Source organism: Chlorocebus sabaeus, chromosome 12 (assembly GCF_047675955.1).
Source record: "Chlorocebus sabaeus isolate Y175 chromosome 12, mChlSab1.0.hap1, whole genome shotgun sequence".
Classification (NCBI taxonomy): domain Eukaryota; kingdom Metazoa; phylum Chordata; class Mammalia; order Primates; family Cercopithecidae; genus Chlorocebus; species Chlorocebus sabaeus.
In genome coordinates, this window is record NC_132915.1 from 105667440 (window position 1) to 105689345 (window position 21906).

General features: G+C 55.6%; 1 protein-coding gene across 1 annotated transcript in view; it reads left to right on the plus strand.

Moving 5' to 3' along the window:
• Positions 1 to 21906, plus strand: part of NCS1 (neuronal calcium sensor 1) — a 65339-nt gene that overhangs the window by 16796 nt on the left and 26637 nt on the right. The window contains exon 2 of the mRNA XM_008005931.3: positions 12011 to 12035. Coding sequence (XP_008004122.1) covers positions 12011 to 12035 — 25 coding nt within the window. The remainder of the gene's footprint in view (positions 1 to 12010; positions 12036 to 21906) is intronic.

Below are 21906 nucleotides of genomic sequence, written 5' to 3' on the forward strand. Positions count from 1 at the left end.
CGCCCTGAAAGAAAGGTATTGTGACCACCACTATTCCCATTTTACAGCTAAGGAAACTGAGGCTCAGAGAGGTGAATTTAGCTGCCCAAGGTCACACAGGGGCTAAAGAATGAGTCAGTTTAGACAAAGACCCTTTCTGTTGAGTAGGTCAGTTGCCTCAGTGCCTTCCATAATGTCTGACCTTGGCAGTGTTTGGGAAATGCTTGTAGAATGGGACTGATTGGAATCCCTGAGTGCTGGACTCAGCTCTGAAATGTTTGAGAGGGTCCCCACCAGGAATCTTGAGGAAACTCCACACATAAAGATTTCCTCAGGGTTTTGGCCAGTCACAGTGGCTCACACCTATAATCCCAGGATTTTGAGAGACCGAGGTGGGCGGATCACTTGAGGTCAGTAGTTCGAGACCAGCCTAGTCAACATGGTGAAACCCCGTCTCTACTAAAAATACAAAAATTAGCCGGGTGTGGTGGTGCGTGCCTGTAATCCCAGCTACTCGGGAGGCTGAGGCAGGAGAATTCATTGAACCTGCTTGAACCCAGAAGGTGGAGGTTGCAGTGACCTGAGATCGTGCCACTGCACTCCAGCCTGGGTGACAGAGCTAGAAGATAGACTGTGTCTCAAAAAAAAAAAAAAAAAAAAGACCTTCCCAAGGTCTCAAAGACCCCGAAGAGGCAGAGGCAGAAGATGTGGCCCACTCCCTTTTGGAAGATTCTGAGCTGACTCTGGCAGGAAAGATGGCTTGAGCCAAGGGGCAGTTCTTGTATGTTTATGCAAAAGAGAGAGAGAGAATATGTGTGGTCACTGGAACAAGTTCCTTTACTAGCCAGGAATCACTTTGGGTTTTAGAAAATAAAAGTAGCCCTGTCTACTTTCCAACTTACCCACCTAAAACAAGAACATGCATTCTGGGAGAACACACATACACTGAGCACCTACTACATGCCGGATGCTACCATTTGGCTGCAACTTAGGCAGACGTAGATCCTGCCCCGTGGAGCACCCAGCCGTTGGGGAAGGTCAAAATCGGACAAAAGCAGGCACTCACAGAGAGAGAACAAAACCATTTCTCATACAGCTTCTCTGAGGCCACTGTGTGCATTTTCACCTGGTTCTTTTCTATCTTTTTTCTACTGACGTAACTATGGTAGGTTTTATCACCCTTAGTTTTCTGATGGGAAAACCAAGGCTCAGAGAGGTTAACCAACTTGTCCAATGTCACACAGCTGGAATGTGGTGGAGCTGGGATTTGAACCTATGTCAGTGGAACTTGATCTGGATCCCTCAGCTGGTCAAAGCAAGTTAACAGATCAGCAGATACTGAGGACCTTTGCCTGGCAGCACCAACGGCACTTTGTTGGGGCGTCAGAGATGCCAAAGATTCAGTAACTCTTTGAGAGCGCGTGGGAGGTGGGCAGGATCATCCTTTGAGAGCGTGTGGGGGGATGGGCAGGATCATCCTTAGGGATGATGTCTCCCGGCTAAAGCCTTCCTGAGCCTGGACTTTGGACTCTGTAAGCCTGGCCTCCATCTCCACTCCTCCACCCCTGACTGTGTGATCTTGGGCAAGTGCTTTGCCTCTCTGTGAAACCTCAGTTTCTTCGAAGTGGGCTGGGAGGGACCCCCGCCTGTCAGCACAGGGCCTCGGGGGGGGCTTTGATTTTGAATCTAAGCGGCTCTCAGCAGCCTCCCACCTGGCTCCCCTCCCTGCAGGAGTGGCAACAGCTTCCCATCTTGGTGTCTGCCCCAAAGCTTGGCCCTCTGACTTTTTATTCAGACCCCACGACTCCTCATCAGCGTAGCATCTCTAGGGCGCCCACCATGTGCTGGGCTCCGTGCTTGTGACCTGTATCCTCTCTTTGGCCCCTGACAGCGGGGTAGGGAGCATGCTGGCCCAGGCCACGCAGCGACTGGATAGACCCGTCTGTGCAAAGGCCCTGGGTGATCCCTGCTGAACTGTGTGTCCCGAGCCAAGCGCCTGGCTTTAGGGGTCCTTGGGCAGGGGAACCAGGCCTGGGCACAGAGCGGTGAAGACCAACTCCCAGGAGCTGGGCCAGAAGGTCACCTGGCCCTGGCCCGAGTCTGCCCTCTGGGGCCAGGGACCTGCCATCTACTCGCCATTCCTAAAGACAGGGCTTGTGGGCCGGGAGATCCCCCAACGGGTGAAATACCCCCCACTCGAGTGCTCAGCCTTCCTCCCGCCAGCCCGGAGGCTCTGGCCTCTCTTACGTGGAGGCGAGGCAGCCATGGGGATGTAAGGTAGGGAGGTGGGGGCCAGTGGGCGGCGGTCAGAGCCTGGTCATCTGGATGGCCGTGGGCGTGGGGCTCCCCTGATGAACCCAGGTGCCTCATCCTGAGACAGACACAGCAACAGCCCGTGGCCCCCTGGGCTCTGTGAGACTTTAATGAAATGAGGGTTTGGGCTGGTGCCGGACAGATCGCAGTCAGCACCTGATGGCGACAGCGGCTGTCACAGCTGCTCACCGCCGCGCATGGCAGTCTGATGGCCCTGGCAGGCGGCCTGCTCGGAAGGGGCAGCAGAGCAGACAGGGCCTGCCCACCTTTCCTGCCGGCCGCTGTGTGCCCCAGCCCAGTGCTGGACCAGTCCTGGCCGGCACTTGGTGAACTGGGGTGGAGACAGTGACTGCCAAGGAGGCTGGGTCGCCACTCCCACAGTGGGCACACGGGATGGGGGGCTGGAGCCCAGAGGGGAGGGCAGAAGGGCTGGGGAATGTGCGGCGAGTGGGTCAGGGCGAGGGGCTCCAGCAGTGGCTTTGCTCATCCAGGAGTGCCCGGGAGCTCTGGGCAGCAGGCCAGGCCTCCTTTCTGGGGCAGCTCAGGCCCGGTGCTAGGGCCCAGCTGCCCTGTAGCCAGGCAGTGGTGGCAAACAGGTATGGGACTGGGAGTAGGGGGTGGTCTCTCTTCTCACCCTGGCAGGGGCATCGAGCAATAAGTACAACAGCAGTGATGATCATGCTGACTGCCTCGTGCCAGGCAGCTCCTGCGTCTGCTGTCACGTTACTCTGAGCTTGGAGGCAGCGCCGCCGAGCACTCCATTTTAGAGGAGAGGCTGCCGCCCTTGTCCAAGGTCCGGGGTTAATGAGTCTGGGACCCGACCACGTTGTCTGGCCCAGAGCCTGTGCCCACCTTCCTGTTCTCACTCCAGCCCTCTCGGGGGCTGCTGTTCCTGGACACGGTGTCTGTCATCCGTGGGAGATGAGGCGCTCTAGCCCCTCATTTACTTGTCTGAAGGTCACTTTGAGGAGCATGGGAGCTGGGGGGCCTGGAGGTCTCAGGAGTTGAACTCTTTCATGGGACAGAGAGGGGAGGGTGTGTGGCCACATTCACGCATTGGGTCAGGAGCAAAGTTGGGCAGCCAGGGCTCCCTGCCTGTCCCAGGAACACCAGCATATATCCCCGACACTGCCGTGTGACTCCAGGAAGGTGCTGTGACCCCCAGGAGCCGGTGCTGCAGCGGGATTGGGGAGTGACCTGAGGCTTTGGGTGCTTGGGGTACCTGGAAGACTGGAGCAGCAGGTGACTGCTCCTCAGCCCTTGAGTGTAGCAGGAGCCCGGGTGGGAACCCCACAGGTAGGTGTTTCACTCCGTTTTCTGTCCTCCCCCCTCCGAGTGTGTAGAACTCCATGGTTGACACAGCCAGTAATGTCCCCTTTCACAGATGGGGAAACTGAGGCCCAAACTGGGGAAAAAAACGGTCATACAGCAAGGGAGTGTCAGATCCCTGGAGTCCAGGTCCCACAAGAGACCACCACCGTCTTCGCTCTGAGGAACTGCCCCTCCCCAGGGGTGGGCCCGGCTCCGGGGCAGGAGGGTGCGGCCGGCGGCACACTCCCTCCGCTCTCTTACTTAGCTGTGCTGTTGCTGCCCTGGGATGGCTTGGGGCAGAGCCCCCCATTCTCAGAAGATGGTACCAAGGGGGCTTCTCAGGTGCTGCTGGGAGAACACAGCTTCAGGGTGCTGTGAGGAGGGGCCGGGGTGAGGCTGGAGAGGCTGGAGACGCACTGGGGGCTCTGGAGGAGGGTTCTAGGAGGGGAGGGATATGACCACATTAGGGATGCTGGCAGCTGTGGGTGGGGACTAGAAGGGAGAATGGGATGGGGTGGGGACTGAGAAGAGGCTGGCGCAGCAGCTGGGGTGGTGTGGGGGTAACGTCCAGCCAGCCCTGGACAGTGGAGCCATTCTCGTGTTTTTGAGGCAGCCAGGTTGGGTGGGACTTGTCTGCAGTTGGTGCGGGACTGCCTGTAGGGAGATCTTAGGATGGATACCTGGGAGGAGGTCCAGGGAATCCCTTTGGGCCACGTGGAGCCTGAGGGGCCCCTGGGCCCTGTCGGTGAGGAGCTTGGACGGGGGTCTGAGCTGCAGGAGGGGCCAGCTGGGAGGAGACTGGGAGTGAGGGGTGCGGGGAGCAGAGCCGCCCCTGGAGAGTGTGTGAGCTGGGCGCTTGGAGGGGCCCTGGTGCTGGGAGGTTGAGCACAGGAGAGGCCTGGGAGGAGCTTCTGAGGCCAGCTGCACTTCTGGAAGGAGGACAGTCAGTGATCAAAGGTGTCAGGACCGAGGGGATGGTCTGATTTAGTAAGATGGGTCATTCGTGGCCGGGCCCTGCTTTCTGCTTTTGTGCTGCTCAAACCCAAAGTCCCCTTGCTGATGTGGTTTTCCCTTAGCTGTGGTGGAGGGCTGGGGGGCAGGTACAGAGACACGCGGGAAGCCCTTGTCCCTGGAGATGGATCCAGGGCCAGGTCCACCCCAGGACGGATGCTGGAAAAGGCTGGATTGGCTGGCCGGCTGCCCTCCATGCCTCTAGCTGCAGCTGGTGCCAGGAGGGGGCTGCCAGCCCCTGCCTTTTGCTCGAACCATGTTTGAGCTGAGCTTCAATCAGGAGAGAGGCGTTTTGCTTTAGGGAAATCAAAATCAGACTCAACATCCTCCTGGGCTCCTGGGACTGGCTCTCGTGTTCGTTCCTGGCAGATGAGAGCTGTGTGGAAGGGAGGAGGAGCTGGAGTAGGGGAGCTGGGGACCTCAGGAGCGCTGCTGGGGTGGAAAGGAGGCTGTGGGCGCTGAGGGTGCTTCCTGGCTGTGGGGTATGGGCCTGGAGTCTGCGAGCGTGGGGATGGGGCGAAGGCTAAGACCCACTCTCTGCTCTGAGCCTGTAGCTGCCCTCCCCTTCTGCAGCCCTGGCTCTCTGGGGAGTCAGTGAAGGGGAGTAGAGTGGATGCCCAGCTCCCCCTCTCCCAGGACCCTGTGTCGGCTGTGACTTCTCCATCCACTCCTCAACAACCTTGACAATGGCTCTGCCTGGTAGGAGTTTATACCCCATCCTACAGGTGAGGACTTGGAGGTTTGGAGGGGTTAAGAAACTTGTTTGGAATCACCCAGACTTCAAGTGGCCCCGACAGGAGGACAGCCCAGAGCTTCTCACTGTCTGGCTCTGTGGTGAGCATGGCGCGTTGCCAGTTTTAAATCCTGGTTTTGGTATGAGCCTGGGCCTGCAGGCCTGGAGGCAGAGTGTGATGGAGGAAGACAGTTTGTTTTAAAAATTGGCCAAAATCAGATGAAATTGTGAAGGTCAACGCGTGAGAAACACGTTTGAGGACGTGTTCTAAACCCAGCCCAGTGGCTGGATGACAATGGAGGAATCAGCAGGGGTTATTCTCTGTCCCCTGTGTGCAGGGTGCTGGGCCGGGCTCTGAGGGTGACGCTAGAATAGGCCAGGAGAAGTGCCCGGGCCTCTGCGGGCTCAGCGTCCAGCTGGGAAGATGAGGGGGAGAAGTGCTTCTATCTCGAACACACTGGGCCGAGCACAAGTCCCTCCTCTTCCTCCTAGACGCTTGAGTCCCATTTTACAGATGAGCAAACCAAGGCTTAGAGATGCGAGGTCACTCATCCAAGACCACAGATCAGAGGGAACCCTGGCCTGAAGTGCTCGCCAGGCTGGCCAAGGCCCTCTCTGGACCACTCTACTTCACCACTGCCCCCCCAGCCCAGCCGGTACCCCCTTGGTCAGACCCCCGTTGGCCCTCTGTTGTGGAACCCATGAGAAGACAGACCTCATGTGAAGGGGGCTCTCAAGGGGCCAAGGCAGGGTCAGGAGGGCCTCCTAGAAGAGGGGCATCCCAGCTGGGCCTTTTTTTTTTTTTTTTTTTGAGACAGTCTCTGTCACCCAGGCTGGAGTGCAGTGCAGTGGTGATCTCAGCTCACTACAACCTCTACCTCCTGGGTTCCAGCAATTCTCGTGCTTCAGCCTCCTTAGTGGCTGGGATTATAGGCGTGCGCCACCACACCCTTCTAATTTTTGTATTTTTAGTAGAGACGGGGTTTTGCCATGTTGGCCAGGCTGGTCTCAAACTCCTGGCCTCGAGTAATCCGCCCACCTTGGCCTCCCAAAGTGCTGGGTTTACAGGCATAAGCCACCGCGCTTGGGCCCAGCTAGGCTTTGAAAGATGGATAGGGGTTCCCTGGGCAGAAGAGGTGAGGTGAGGAAGTGTCCCAGGCAGAGCACGAAGGCCTGGAGACCGGAACAGTCAGAGGAACCCCAGTGGGGTCAGGATGCGGGCCAGGGACCCAGGGAATAAGCTGTGCAAGGACTGCCTGCGTTCCTACCCTGCCCTGAGCCCTGAGCCTTGAGCCTGGAGCCTGGAGCCCAGACCCACTGAGGGAGGCAGAGGCAGAGGCCCTGTTTATTTCACATGCGGTTGGAGGCTCTGGGAGGAGGGAAGAATGGGCCAGACTGGGAGCCGGAGCCTGGGAAGGTCATTCTGGCGTCTGGGTGGAGGATGAGGCAAAGGGAAGCTGAACCCCCAAATTGTCCCCCATCTCCCTCCCTCCCAGTGCCTGTCTTGGTCGGAACTGCTGGGGGCACAGGACTTTGGGCAGGCCCCCCACCACCCCTCCTGGCATTGTGCAGTGGGGAGGGGAGGCAGGCACAGTGGTTGTGGGGTGAAGAGGACAAACATTTCCCTCAACTTTTTATTTTGAAAAGTCAAGAGGAACATTGATGTGGTGGTGTGGGAATGCCTCTGTGTCCTCGAGTCCCCAGCTCTGCTGCCTCTGTCCCCTCTCTTTCTATATACGTGAGTGTGTATATTTCTAAACCATGTCACAAGAGGCTGCAGGCGTCCTGACCCTCACCCCTGAATAGCTCAGGGCACATCTCCAAAGCTGGGTGCAGTGGCTCACGCCTGTAATCCCAGCACTTTGGGAGGCTGAGGCGGATGGATCACTTGAGGTCAGGAGTTTGGGACCAGCCTGGCCAACATGGTGAAACCCCGTCTCTACCAAAAATACAAAAATTAGCCAGGCATGGTAACAGGTGCCTGTAATCTTAGCTACTCGGGAGGCTGAGGCAGGAGAATCGCTTGAACCCTGGAGGTGGAGGTTGCAGTGAACCAAGATCAACCATTGCACTCCAGCCTGGGTGACAGAGGGAGACTCCTCAAAAAAAAAAAAAAAAAAAAAAAAAGAAAAGAAAAGAGAAAGGGCATTAGTCTCAGTGCTGTTACCGCCCCTCGCCTCATCCCCATGGCAGCACCTAATTGCCAGTCCGCCAGTCCACAGTGCAGTGGCTTCCCAGATGGCCCAGTGACAGCCATGATAACTGTTTTTTCCTGCCAATCTGGACCTGATCCAGGCATCTCGAGTTACATTTGGTTGCCTTGTCTGTTTAGACTCTCTCTGGAGCAATCCTCTGACTTGCTTTGCCTTTCCTGGCCCTGACTTGAAGTGTCCTGGTCAGTTGTCTTGTAGAACGTCCCACAGCCTGGATTTGTCTGATTATGTCCTTGTGATTAGACTCAGGTTAATTGTTTTTGGTGGGAGACCGCCACGGATAACGTGCCCTTCCACTGCATCAAATTAAGGGGTACACGATATTGGGCTGTTTCACGATTGAAGGAGGCAGGGCAGGTTTGATCAAGGACAGTGGCTTTTTAATTGAATTTGATATATATATAATTTTTATTTTATTTTATTATTTTTTTGAGACGGAGTCTCACTCTGTCACCCAGGCTGGAGTGCAGTGGCTCGATCTCAGCTCACTGCAAGCTCCGCCTCCCGGGTTCTCGCCATTCTCCTGCCTCAGCCTCCAGAGTAGCTGGAACTACAGGCGCCCGCCACCACACCCGGCTAATTTTTTGTATTTTTAGTAGAGATGGGGTTTCACCGTGTTAGCCAGGATGGTCACGATCTCCTGACCTCGTGATCCGCCCACCTCAGCCTCCCAAAGTGCTGGGATTACAGGCATGAGCCACCGTGCCCGGCCAATGAATTTGTTATATTTTTTGTTGTGTATTAGAAAAGATATGACCAGCAGAGTTACTGGTAACTTTGTGGATATTATTGCTTAGGCTGAAGCTAGATTAAGCAGCTAAGTAAAAGCAAATTGAGATGATTTCAAGAAAAATCCTGAGTGAATCACTGGATAGCTAGACAGAGAAAGATCTTGAAGGTGATCTTGGAAGAATTGAGCTTCTGGGAGCCCAGACAGAATGGTTGAGAACACAGGCCTTGGTGATGGGCAAACCCAGACTGAGGGCGTGACTGTGGGCACATTCCTCCAGTCACCTCCCCCAGCTCAGCTTCCTCTCCAGGTTGGGGTGGTCGCTGCTCAGTAGCGGGCTGGGGTTTGGACAAAGGACAGCCTGACCCGTGCCAGAACTCCCTGGCTGGCGGGAGGGCTGGGGGCAGGTGACCAGGACCCCAGAGACGTGCCAAGACCCTCCACGGCTGGGCGCGGTGGCTGTAATCCCAGCACTTTGGGAGGCCAAGGCAGATGGATCACTTGAGATCAGGAGTTTGAGACCAGCCTGGCCAACATGTGAAACCCCGCCTCTACTAAAAATACAAAACTTAGCTGGGCATGATTCTGTGTGCCTGTAGTTCCAGCTGCTTGGGAGGCTGAGGCACGAGGATCACTTGAACCCAGGAGGCAGAGGTTGCAGTGAGCCAAGATTGCGCCATTGCACTCCAGCCTGGGTGACAGAGCAATACTTTGTCTCAAGAAAAAAAAAAAAAAAGACCCTCCAAGGCCCCAAGCAGTGAAGCAGTTAGGATTGCTGGGCCCTGGCTGGGTGCCAGGGGACACCTGCCAGCCTCAACTGTTTCCTGAAGGTCAATTCGCTGCTTAAACCATGGGCAGGGCTTATCTTCCCCACCCTAGCTCCGGTTCCCTGGGGCTCGGCCGCCTGCTGATCACCCAGGGTTCTGTGGGGAGACCTTTCTAATGGGGGGAGCCCTAGTCATGTGCCCTCCTCCCACCTCCCTGCCGCTTCCTGGGAGTGTAGTTGGGGGTGAGGAAGGACGCGGAGGCTGAGGCAGAACCCTGGGGGAGGGCTGCTGGGAGACATGGGCGGGGGGTGTCAAGGGAGAGTGGGACTTCTGAGCTGGGGGTCCAGGGAAGCCCCTCTCTGGCGCTGTGAGGCCTGCCTGAGGTTAGCAGTGGCCATGCCACGCAGCTCCTGCTGTTTATGTCGAATGCTGCCACCCCTTGCCAAGGTCACACAAGGTCATGCAGACTCAAGGGGGTTTAAGCAATTGGGCCTCCATCCTGATCTCTAGGGGCACAGTCCTGGCTCTGCTGTTTCCTGCAAAGGGACCTCAGGTGATCCCAGACAAATAAGCAGACCCGTCGAAACTTCAATTCCTCATTGGGAAAACGGGGTCACACCTCCCTGTGGGGTTTTTGTGAAGCTGAGGAGTGGCAAGCACTTCAATTTCCCCAATAGTCCCATTTCACAGATGAGAAAACTGAGGGTCAGAGAGGGGAAGCAATTTGCCCAAGGACACACAGTGCCCTGTGGGGCCGGATTTGAACCCAGGCAGTCTGGTCTGGCTTCAGCACCTGTGGCCCTGAGCTCCTGGTGGTACTGTGATGGATCACCTGTGTCTCTAGGTTTGAGCTTCCAGCATCCGCCCCACAGCCGCAGCTGCCATCACAGCGAGTGTGGGGGGCAGGCCCAGGCAACCAGCCTGGATCAGACCAAGGACACCTTCCCTCTCCACCCCCATGCCGAATCCTGAACCCCTTTCTGCCCCATACCGTTTGCCAAAACTTTATCTCAGGAAATTGCTTTCTTTGACTCCAGGCCCTCTGGGTAACCGGCATCTCCCACTGTTGCCTTCTCTCTCTCTCTCTCTCTCTCTTTTTTTTGAGACAGTCTCGCTCTGTCACCCAGCCTGGAGTGCAATGATGTGATCTTGGCTCACTGCAACCTCCGCCTCCTGGGTTCAAGCGATTCTCCTGCCTCAGCCTCTCGAGTAGCTGGGACTATAGGCACGTGCCACCATGCCCGGCTAATGTTTTTTATTTTTAGTAGAGACGGGCTTTCACCATGTTAGCCAGGATGGTCTCGATCTCCTGACCTTGTGATCTGCCTGCCTCGGCCTCCCAAAGTGCTGGGATTACAGGTGTGAGCCACCGCGCCTGGCCTGCCTCTTCTCTTTTTATCCGGGGCCTGCTTGCAGACAGGTCTCTTCCTCCGTCTCTGATTTGGGCTTGTGGGAGGAGAGGGCTGACCAGCACGGGGGTGGAGGTGTCTAACCTGCCCAGGAACCTGGCTGCCAGGTTCTGAGCCACAGACCTAAGGTCAGACCCTTGCCTTGCCACTTCCTGATCTCTTTGTGCCTCAGTTTCCACATTTGGAGCCAGGGCAGAGTCACACCATCCTCCCTCCATGCTGTCACAAGAGCCGCTGAGCCAAAGCACAGAGGCCCGCTCTGGGCGCAGATTCAGGCTTGCGCCCGGCCGGCTCTTGGTATTTGGCAGCTGTTGTGAGCTTGCTTTGAGTGGTTTTTGAAAAGCGGCTTCCTCAAGTCTGGTCAGGCACAAACAATTCAGAGACACCTCTTTGGGCTTCCTTCCCACTTCCCTGGGAATAGATTCCAGTTCCTTTACTCATCTGAACTCCACCTGACACCCCTTTCCTGTCTGTTCATGTGTTCATTCATTCATTCATTCATTCATTCATTCATTCATTCATTTCACAAGTCAGTATCGAGCACATTTGAGGGCCCTACCTCATACCCTTTGCCAAAACTTTCTCTTGGAAAATTGCATTCTTTGATGCCAGGCCTGGCTTTTCCAGGTGTCTGGCATCCCTGGGGATCCAGTAGCTTCCGTGCCTTTATGAGTGAGTCCCCACAAGAAGTCTGTGTGGGGCAGGCGCTGATACTATGATGCCCACTTTACAGATGAGGCGCCCGAGGCAGGGAGTGCAGGAGGAGCCGTCCCGCGCTCACACAGGCGGGGAGCAAGGGTGGCCTTGGTGGTGGTTTGATGTTCTTGTTCGGTGACTTCAGAGAGAACATTGATTTGGTTCCAACTTGAAACGATTCTGTACTTTTCAGAAAAACCATTTTTGTTTGTTTCACGGCTCAGTAAAGAATGGGTACGTGGGCTTGGCTCGAGGCTCAGCCGCGCTCTGTGGCCTCGTTCAGCTCTTGCTTCACGGCTCTGTTCATGTCTTGCCAGGGAAAGAGCCCAGGCTGACCACGGAGAGGGAATGTAGGGGAGGGTAGTCCACCCTTCTGCTGAGAGCTGCCCATTTTCAGCCCAGCCCCGCCACTCCCTCTAACACACACACAGGCGGGGCAGCCGAGTGCCTGGGGAGGCCGGGGCCCTCCCTGAAATCCCGTCCCCAGGGATTGAGAGATGGGAAAGAGTAAGTCTTAGATATTGGCCTGGGAGCAAGGGCTGTGGGAGAAGTGAACCCTTGAATGCCACAGGGCGTTCCTGGGGGCTCTCCCAGCAGTGGCAGTGGCAAGCAGCACGTGGGCACTGGGAAGGGGTGGGGCCAGTGTCCCCTGCTGGGGTGGTGGGTGCAGAGCCCCTGGCTGGGACTGCTCACCAAGGGAGCGGTTTTTCATCCAGAGCAGGCCGGTGCCCAGGGACACGGCCCATGGGGAAGGGAGGGCTGGAGGGGAGGCCCCCCAGTGAATGTCTGCCCATCTCCTGGGACACCTTCCCTGAACTAAAAGCCTGCTTTTCTGTTTTTTCTTGCAGTTACCGAGAAGGAGGTCCAGCAGTGGTGAGTAGCTGCTTTTTCTCAAACCGTGGAGGGGCTGGGGGTGTGGGCTTTGTGCTGATGGGGACATCAGTCCAGCTGCCCAGGACGGGGGCACTTGGAGGGGCCCCTGAGCATGGGATCTGGACAGCCTTTGTTCAGTGGCCCTTGTCCTTTCAGGACTGACGTGGTTTCAGTGGAACTGGGTTGGGGGTGGCGCTGGGGTGTTTGTTTTTGGTCCTTGCTTTGAGTTGCGTCTTTAGGGACCACTAAGGCCTGAAGGATTGATTCCAGGCCCTGCTCACCAAAGAGAAGGGTTTGGATAGGAAAGTCCTTCTGTGACCTTGAGAGGTCCTTTCCCCTCGCTGGGGCTCCATCGCCCCTTCTATGAAATGATCGATTCATTGGATCAGGGATGGCAAATGGGTTTGCTCTTGGATGCCAGCTCTCATCAGTCGTAGCTGCCTGGAGGGCCATGATAAGGATTCCGAGGCCGTACGTCATGGAGCAAATGGCAAAGTGGCAGTGAGGGATCAGTGGGGCCTGTAATGGATGAGTGGTGCCTGGGCTGGGCCTGGGGGAGGAGGGTGGCGTATTGTCTGTTGTTGTGGAATGTGGAGCAAACAGGAGGCTCACCCTGTAAGGTGGCTGAGCTGCAGGGGCAGCACGTAGGGACATGAGGTGATGAGCCTGGAGACCTTCCAGTCAAGGCTGGCAGGGCCAGGCACCCCCAGGAGCCTCCAGGGCCACTCCCTACACCTCCCTGCCTCAAGTCCAAGCTGCAGATGGGGCAGAGCTATGCTGGCTCGCCTGGCTCTGCTGAGCCCTCGATGGGAGGTGCCCCATCCTGGGGCTGAGTTTCCGCTCCCACTTTCCACTTCTGCATTTCCCTGGGTGAGTGTCCCAGAAACGCCCTCCTTCTAGGTCTTCACCCCTGTGGCTCTGCTTCCTGGAATGCCTGCCTTCCTTGCTGGGCCATCTGAACTCTGCCCCTCCCCTCCCAAGGCTCAGCCCAAGTCGCCTCCTCCATGAAGCCTCCCTAGATTCCCCATCCGTACATGTTCTCCCTGCCTTCACACACGCTAGCCAGAGGGATCTTTGTTGAACAAAAACCTGACCATGCCAGGTGTCTGCTAACCCCCCCCGGACCTTGGGGTGAAGTCCTCACCCTTGATATAGTTATGTGCTTACAAGGCCTGGTTCAGTCTGGCCCTGCTGACCCCTGCAGTCTGGCGTCCTCTGCCCTTTGACCTTTGGCCTTTACTCTCTGGCCAACCTGAACTGCTGTTTGTTCCTTGAACTCACCTTTGTCTCGGGGGCTTCCTGATGTTTGCCCAGGCTGCTCCCCCTGCCTGCTGGGCTGTTATCTCTTTGCCCCTCCCCCTCCCCCACTGAACCCCCCCTCCCCCCTGTCTGGGTTCCCCCTGCCCTGTGCCTCCCTGGGACAGCCAATGACGGACGAAATGCAGCAGGTAAGCATTTCGTCCCTCTCTATGTCCCGCCGGGGCTCTGAGGGCTGGCTGGCTTGGCCTTGTTCATGGCCGTGTCCCTAGGGCCTGGCCACGGTGGGTGCTCGGCCCCCAACAGGCATCGCCCTTGGTGCTTCAAATCCATGGGTTTGAGTCTCTCACTCTGTCACCCAGGCTGGAGTGCAGTGGCATGATCTCAGCTCACTGCAACTTCTGCCTCCTGGAGTCAAGCAATTCTCTCGTCTCGGCCTCCCGAGTAGCCAGGATTACAGGTGTGCTCCACCACGCCCCGCTAAGTTTTGTATTTTTAGTAGAGGTGGGGTTTCACCATGTTGGCTAGGCTGGTCTTGAGCTCCTGACCTCAGTGATCCACCCGCCTCAGCCTCCTAAAGTGCTGGGATTAAGCAGGAGTGAGCCACTGCACCCGGCCTGCCATTGACTTCTGGGAGCAGTACTGGGGATTGACAGAGCTCATCATTCCATGTGGCAGATGAGGAAACTGAAGCTCAGAGAAAGTCCATTTGGAAGGTGGCAGGGTTGGGATGAACCATAGGCATCTAGACTCCAGAAACTGAACTCTTGCCTCCAGGGTAAATATGTGTGTGTATATATACATACATACACACACACACACACACACACACACATATATATATATATATATTTATTTATTCCCTTGAGACAGAGCCTCTCTGCTCTGTTGCTCAGGCTGGAGTACAATGGTGCCATCTCAGCTCAGTTACAGTGATTCTCCTGCCTTAGCCTGTCAAGTAGCTGAAACTACAGGCACCCACCTGCTACCCGGCTAATTTTTCTCTGTTTTGTAGAGACGGGGTTTCACCATGTTGGCCAGGCTGGTCTCGAACTGCTGGGCTCAAGCCTTGGCCTCCCAAAATGCTGGCATTACAGGCGTGAGCCACTGTGCCCAGCCTCCAGTGTGAATATCTGAATGAGGGATGAGTGAGTGGGCAGCAAGGAGTCTTCTGGGGACCATGAGAAAACTCAGCATCTCCCATGGAGGGCCAGGGCAGGGGAGGGCAGTGGTTAGAGTTGCTGGTTGGCCGGTAAGGGACAGACATGAGCAGCTGTCCCCCCCGTCCCATTGCCCTGGCACCAGTTGTGGCAGCTCATAACCAAGGCACCTCCCCAGGGGTCTCAGGGGCCTGGGGGCTGAGGAGGGGACACCAGGAGCTGTCTGCCTGGGCCTCTTCCAGGCAGGGAAGAGGACAAGGTTTGTCTTTGAGAGATGGGGACGCTTCCCAAGCACCGCTGGGAGCCAGGCAGGCTCTCAGATACAGCCTCGTTCATTTCATTCTCACAATGACCCAGAGGAGACGACTCCATCGTGGCACCTCGGCATATCATAGATGAAGACACGGAGACCTGCCTGAGCTCCCCCGGCGTCCTCCCCTGCCCACACCTGGGCCTTCTCCTGGAGCCGCAGGCGGCAGAGTGGCTGAGATCTTGGGCTCCAGAACCGGGCAGGCTGAACTTGAATCCTTTTTTTTTTAATTAAAAAAAATTTTTTTTCCTTAATTTTTTGAGACAGAGTATTGCCCTGTTGCTCAGGCTGGAGTGCAGTGGTGTCATCTCAGCTCACTGCAATCTCTGCCTCCTGGATTCAAGCAAATCTCCTGCCTTAGCCTCCCAAGTAGCTGGGATTACAGGTGCCCAGCCTGGCTAATATTTTTGTATTTTTTAAGGGGAGATGGGGTTTCACCCTGTTGGACCGGCTGGTCTTGAACTCCTGACCTCAAGTGATCTGCCCTCCTCGGCCTCCCAAAGTGCTGGGATTACATATATTTAAATTATTATTAATATTATTCTTTCAGAGACAGGGTGTTGCCCTGTCGCCCAGGCTGGAGTGTGGTGGTGCTATCAAAGCTCACTGCAGCCTTGACCTCCTGGGCTCAAGAGTTCCTCCTAACTCAGCCTCCTGATTAACTGGGACTACCAGCACTTACCACCATGGCTGGCTAATTATTAAAAAAAAAAATTTTGTAGAGCTGGGGGCCTCACTATATTGCCCAAGCTGGTCTTGAGTTTCTGGCCTCAAGCAATCCTCCTGACTCAGCCTCCCGAGTAGCTGAGACCGCAGGTGCGAGCCACTGCGACCGGCTCTGGGCTTGACTCCTGACTTGCCCACTTCCTGACTGAGTGACCTTGGACAAATGACTAGACTTCTTAGGACCTCAGTTTCCCCATCTGGAAAAGGAGGGTGATCATAGTAAAACTTTCTAGGAGTAGTGTGAAGAATAAATATGCTAATTCATATAAGACATTTGGAACAGAGCCTAGGAAACATTCTCTCTGCTGGTGTCAGTAATGGTAGTAATCATGGTCCTGACATCATCAGTGGAACCCACTGAGCCCTGAGATTGAGGACTTTCTCCGCATTAGGCGGATGAGGAAACTGAGGTCCAGGGCAGTGAGTGACTTTTGTTTACTCATCAAGCATCAATAGAGCGTGCTCCCTGTGCCAGACACTGTCCCACACCCTGGGGACATACCACGAACTGGATAAAACCCCAGGCCCCGATATACACATGAGTATAGAGCAGGGTCACTGTGGGCTGAGAAATGTCCTGTGGGGAATTGAAGATTTGAGCACGGCGGGGTAGGGGCCTCGTTAGGAAGGAGAGGTCAGGTGAGGCTGCTCTGGGATTCTGACATTTGAGCTGCAACCTAGACAATAAGGACTCGGTGGTGGAACCTGGGTCATATCCACCCAGGCATAGAAAACAGCGAGGACAAGCGCTGGGAGGGGGACATGAGCCTGGCGAATTAGAGGACCAGCAGGGAGCCAAGGAGGCTGGCCTGAGGGGGCAGTGTGGAGGCTCTCACAGCAAAACAGGGACCCTCAGCTGTGTGAGGCCCAGTCCTCACTGTGGGGGCACTTCCCCTAAAGAACCTACAAAGAAAAAAGCAACCTGCTTTAGGGATGCACCTGTAGTCCCAGCTATGCAGGAGGCCGAGGTAGGAGGATGGCTTGAGCCCAGGAGGTTGAGGCTGCAGTGAGCTATGATTGCCCCACTGCAGGCAATAGAGTGAGACCTCGTCTCTTAAAAACAAAACAAAATGGCCAGGCGCGGTGGCTCACACCTGTAATCCCAGCACTTTGGGAGGCCGAGGCGGGCAGATCACGAGGTCAGGAGATCGAGACCATCCTGGCTAACACGGTGAAACCCCAGCTCTACTAAAAATACAAAACATTAGCCGGGCATGGTGGTGGGCGCCTGTGGTCCCAGCTACTCAGGAGGCTGAGGCAGGAGAACGGCGTGAACCCGGGAGGAGGAGCTTGCAGTGAACCGAGATCGCGCCACTGCACTCCAGCCTGGGTAAGAGCGAGACTCTGTCTCAAAAAACAAACAAACAAACAAAAAGCCTGGGCACAGTGGCCCACACGTTTAATCCCAACACTTCGGGAGGCCAAGGCAGGAGGATCATTTGAGCCCAGGAGTTTGAGACCAGCCTGGGCACATAAGGTGGCCTTGTCTCTACAAAAAAAAAAAAAAAAAAAAAAAAAAGCTGTACATGGTGGCACATGCCTATGGTCCCAGCTACTTGGCTGAGGTGGGAAGATTGCTTGGGCCCCAGAGGTCAAGGCTGCAGTGAGCTCTGATTGTGCTACTATACTCCAGCTTGGGTGAGAGAGAGAGACCCTGTCCTAAAAAAGAAAAAAAAAAAAAAAAGAAGAAAATAGGTGGTATTTTCTCTGCCTTCTGGCAGAGAAAATTTCTGTGTGTCTCGAGTAAATATCCTATGGTTCATTTTGGCAATACCTTCAAGGCTAGGAGATGGTTGAACCAATTCCTTTCTCTGGCTCTCCTAGGTCAGCCCACCACCCACCTCACTGTTGCATTCCAGAATGGTCCCATCCCCTTGGGGTGATGCTAGACCAGGGATGGTTAGACAGTGACACTCTGCCCTCCTGTGCCCACGGCAGACATCAGTAATGGATCACAGAGTATGTTGCTCTGTGCTCTGGGAGCCAGCGGAACTGCTGTTACCGCACAAAATAAACCAATTTGCTATTCCTCGATTGTCCTAAACCTTACTGGTGAACCCGGGACCGAAGCATGAGCCTGCCTACTCACAGGCTAGATCCACTGGGCCCACCGTCCCCTCTGTCCTTTGCAAAGAAGGCAAATGAGGTGATCACCTGCATCCTAAACACCCTGGCTCATTTTCAGAGGGCCCTTTTTCAGCATGGCCTCCCGCCAGCACCATTCTTGTTCTTGTTTTCTTTCTTTTTTTTTTTGAGATGGAGTCTCATTCGGTTGCCCAGGCTGGAGTGCAGTGGCATGATCTCGGCTCATTGCAATCTCTGCCTCCCGGGTTCAAGTTATTCTCTTGACTCAGCCTCCCGAGTAGTTGGGATTACAGGCCCCCACCACCATACCCAACTAATTTTTTGTATTTTTAATAGAGATAGGGGTTTCACCATGTGGGCCAGGCTGGTCTCGAACTCCTGACCTCAGGTGATCTACCCGCCTCAGCCTCCCAAAGTGCTGGGATTACAGGTGTGAGCCACCGTGCCCAGCCCCATTCTTGTTCTGAACAACTGTCAGGACACCCGATAGCCAGAGACTCTACCCATGCCTGCCTCTCTTTTGGGAAAACTTAGGATTCCTGAGCCCAGGCTTTCAGGGCAACAAGCAGTGGAGGGCCCAGCCCTCTGGGGTGGGAGCGGCAGCAGGAGGGTGGGACATTTAGGGAGCAGTGGGCCACAGTGGACATGGTTTTCCTCTCCCACCTGAGAAGCACTGGGGTAGCTTCAGCTGGGGAAGCGGCTTCTATGGCCTCCTGTCTGTCTTTCTTCATCACTTGTGTGTGGCTCCCTTTTTCTCTGCACACGTTACTAGCCCTCTTGTTCCCTTGCCTCATGTCCAGCTCCTTAGCTTGGCCAGCCTGCCTCCCCTAGACAGCAGATCCTGAATCTGATCCCAGCCCCTGGCCACACGGGTCTGAGCCCCTGGTCTGCAGTGGTGCCACGGCCTTGGCCTCACGGGGCTGCTGCCTGCCTATGCTGGCTCTGCTGTTCTTGGCCCCGTACAGCCTCTGCTAGAGCTTTGGAAACTGGGACCGCCCCTTTGTGACTTCCCACCGCGCTTAGAATAAAGCCCCAGCATGTTGCGTGGCCCACAAGGCTCCCTGAGGTCTCTGACCTCAACTTTTCCCCTGGGTCACTGTGCACTGACCATACTTGCTGTCCCTCACCTGTGCCGAGCTCATCCCGCCTCAGAGCCTCTGTCCCTACCGTTTCTTTTGCTAAGGAGACTGGCCTCCAGTCTCAGCATGGCTCGTTCTGTCTTGATAGTCATACCTTCACCCCTAGTCAGCTGCTCAGAGAGGAGGTCCCTGTCTTTCCTGTACGATCTAGGGTCATCTGGGTTTGTGCTGACATATAGCAGCTGCCATACAGGATCTTTTTTTTTTTTTGAGACGGAATCTCGCTCTGTCGCCCAGGCTGGAGTGCAGTGGCCAGATCTCAGCTCACTGCAAGCTCCGCCTCCTGGGTTTACGCCATTCTCCTGCCTCAGCCTCCCGAGTAGCTGGGACTACAGGCGCCGCCACCTCGCCCGGCTAGTTTTTTTTTTTTTAGTAGACACGGGGTTTCACCGTGTTAGCCAAGATGGTCTCGATCTCCTGACCTCGTGATCCGCCCGTCTCGGCCTCCCAAAGTGCTGGGATTACAGGCTTGAGCCACCGCGCCCGGCCCCATACAGGGTCTTCAGTGATTCTGTGATTTGTCCTGGGCTGCGAAGTCAGTAGAAGCAGAGCCTGGACTAGAACTCGGGGTCCAGTGCCAGTCGGCTCCCAAGTCCCCCAGGAGAGCACAGGCCAGGGCACAGCAATAGGAGGCCCGGGCCAGGCCAACTGGGCACGCTCACCCTGCACCAGGCTCTGCACTGGGCATCCCACGGTGCCAGCTCCTCGGTGCCTCCCAGCTCTGAGCTGCTGGTGCCGTTGTCTGTATTTGGCAGAGGGAGGAAGCTGGAGGCTTTGAGAGGTAGAGCCAGCATTGGTGTCCACAGCCAGCTTCCAGGTCTGCAGTCAGCCCGGTATCCCCCGCTTCCCCATCCCTTGTTCTTTATCTTAGTTCCGGCTCACTTGAGCCCAGTTCACCATCGTGCGACATCAGGAACCACAATGAGGGCTGCTTAAGAAATGGCAGGTCCCAGGCCTCTAAAGGTGACTGTGAGCTCTGTAATCACCTGGAAAGTGATGAGGTTGTTATCCTGAGTGGAGACAGCAGGGTACACTCCATCATCGGGCACTAGTCCGTGATGGAAAAAATGTAGGCAGAGAAGAAAGATGGGATGGATGCAGGCTGAGGCTGGTTGTGGGTGTGTGAGGTGGGGGGGCGGGTGTCCTCTGGTGGATTATGTGTCCTATTTTCCAAATTTTCTGCAACTTTTTTTTTTTTTTTTTTTGAGACAGAGTCTCACTTGGTTGCCCAGGCTGGAGTGCAGTGGTGCAATCTCGGCTTCCTGCAACCTCCGCCTTCTGGGTTCAAACAGTTCTCCTACCTCAGCCTCCCGAGTAGCTGGGATTACAGGCACCCACCACCACACCTGGCTAATTTTTGTATTTTTAGTAGAGACAGGGTTTCACCATGTTGGCCAGGCTGGTCTCGAACTTCTGACCTCAGGAAATCTGCCCACCTCAGCCTCCCAAAGTGCTGGGATTACGGGCGTGAGCCACTGTGCCTGGCTCTGCAATGGCTTGTATTACTTTTATAATAACCAAATATCCTAGCAATATGATAGCAAAAGTAGTGGGTGGAAGCCGGAGGAATGCTGTACTCGCATCAACAGGGCAAGCTGTTGATTCTGGGCTGCCCCAGGCAGAGTGGGCGTGGAGACAGGCTCAGCAACACACTGGGGGCCTTCCTGCGGGCAGGCACCGTGCTGATGGAACGGGGCCGTGTGGAGAATCCGAGGAGCAGCCCCATTTTACAGATGAAGAGACTGAGGCTCTGAAGGGTGGAGACCCTTGCCCAGGTCACACAGCTCTGTGTGTGTGTGTGGAGTCTTGGTCGAGCTCACTCTGCCTCCGTGGTCCCAAATATTGGGGCTCAGACCTGCCGGCTTCTTGCTTTCTCCCTCTGGGAAACCCGTAAAACCGGAGGCTACTGGGGGGAAGGGAAAGGAAGAGGAACCATCTCATGGCTGTTTGGGACCCTACTCCAGGTCTCAAGGGAGTGCGGGGAGGGGCATGCCCCTGGAGGGAGTTGTTTGAAGAGATAACGGGAGAATAATTTGCCGAGCCTGCCGCTGCACCCGTCCCTGCTGCGCCTGGCTGATTGCAGCTTGGGGTTGTGCTTTATGATTTATCCGTCTAGCAATCTCTGTCCCACCTTTTGCACTGCAGAGAGCAGCTGCCGCAGTATCATCAGCATGGCAGGAGATGCAGGGCAGGCCTCCCAGCAGGATCCCAGAGGACACGAACCTGCAGGAGCTGAGAGTGGCGAATTCAGGGGAAGTCCTAGAGGACTAGGGCTTTTGGGAGACTGAGGTCCGGCAGTTGGGGGGGCTTGCTCAGACCCTCAGAGAACTAGAAGCCAAACTGGAGTTGGACCTGTTTGTTGTGGGAGCATTCAATCATTCATTCATTTGTTCACTGATCCATTCAGGACATCTTTACTGAGCACCTACTTTATGCCAGACCAGTGCTGGTTGCTGGGGGGCATCAGGGACTGAGGGGGGCGAGGTGCTTGGAGTCTCCTGGTGGACGAGGGCATTTACCCAGCCTGGCGCTGTGGTGGGGAAGAGAAGGTGGGAGGTGTGGGAGGAGCCCCAGCGCTGGAGTGGGAACTGTTCTGCAAGTGGCAGTCAGCTTTCAGGATTTTTATGAAATGACAGATTTCTTTTCTTCCCTTCCCCCTTCCCTTTTAAAGAAGTGTAAGAACGCCATTGTTGAATCTAGGATTTTCTTTTCTCGTCTCTACCCTGTCTTGAAGTGCTGGTTCCCAAACACAGTCAACCGTATCAGAAACCTCGGCTTCCTGTGGCTGGGAATCACAGGCCCCGTTCTTCACAGCCTGGGCCTGCCTCTGAGGCCTGGCGCCATGGCTCTTCTCTAATCCCCAAAGGGGTCTCTGAACCCCAAAGAGTTAAGACCCTGTTCATGAACAAGGTTGTGTGAGGTGTGACCTCTGCATACGCATCTCGGACTGAGTTCCTGGGTGGGAAGGGGCAGTGAGGGATTTTGGTGCTTCTCTGCCCATGAACTAGGAGATTGGGTGTTAGGAAGGACTTCCTGGGCGGGCGCGGTGGCTCACACCTGTAATCCCAGCACTTTGGGAGGTCGAGGAGGCCAGATCATGAGGTCAAGAATTCAAGACCAGCCTGGCCAACATGATGAAACCCCGTCTCTACTGAAAATACAAAACTTAGCTGGGCGTGGTGGTGGCGGGTGTC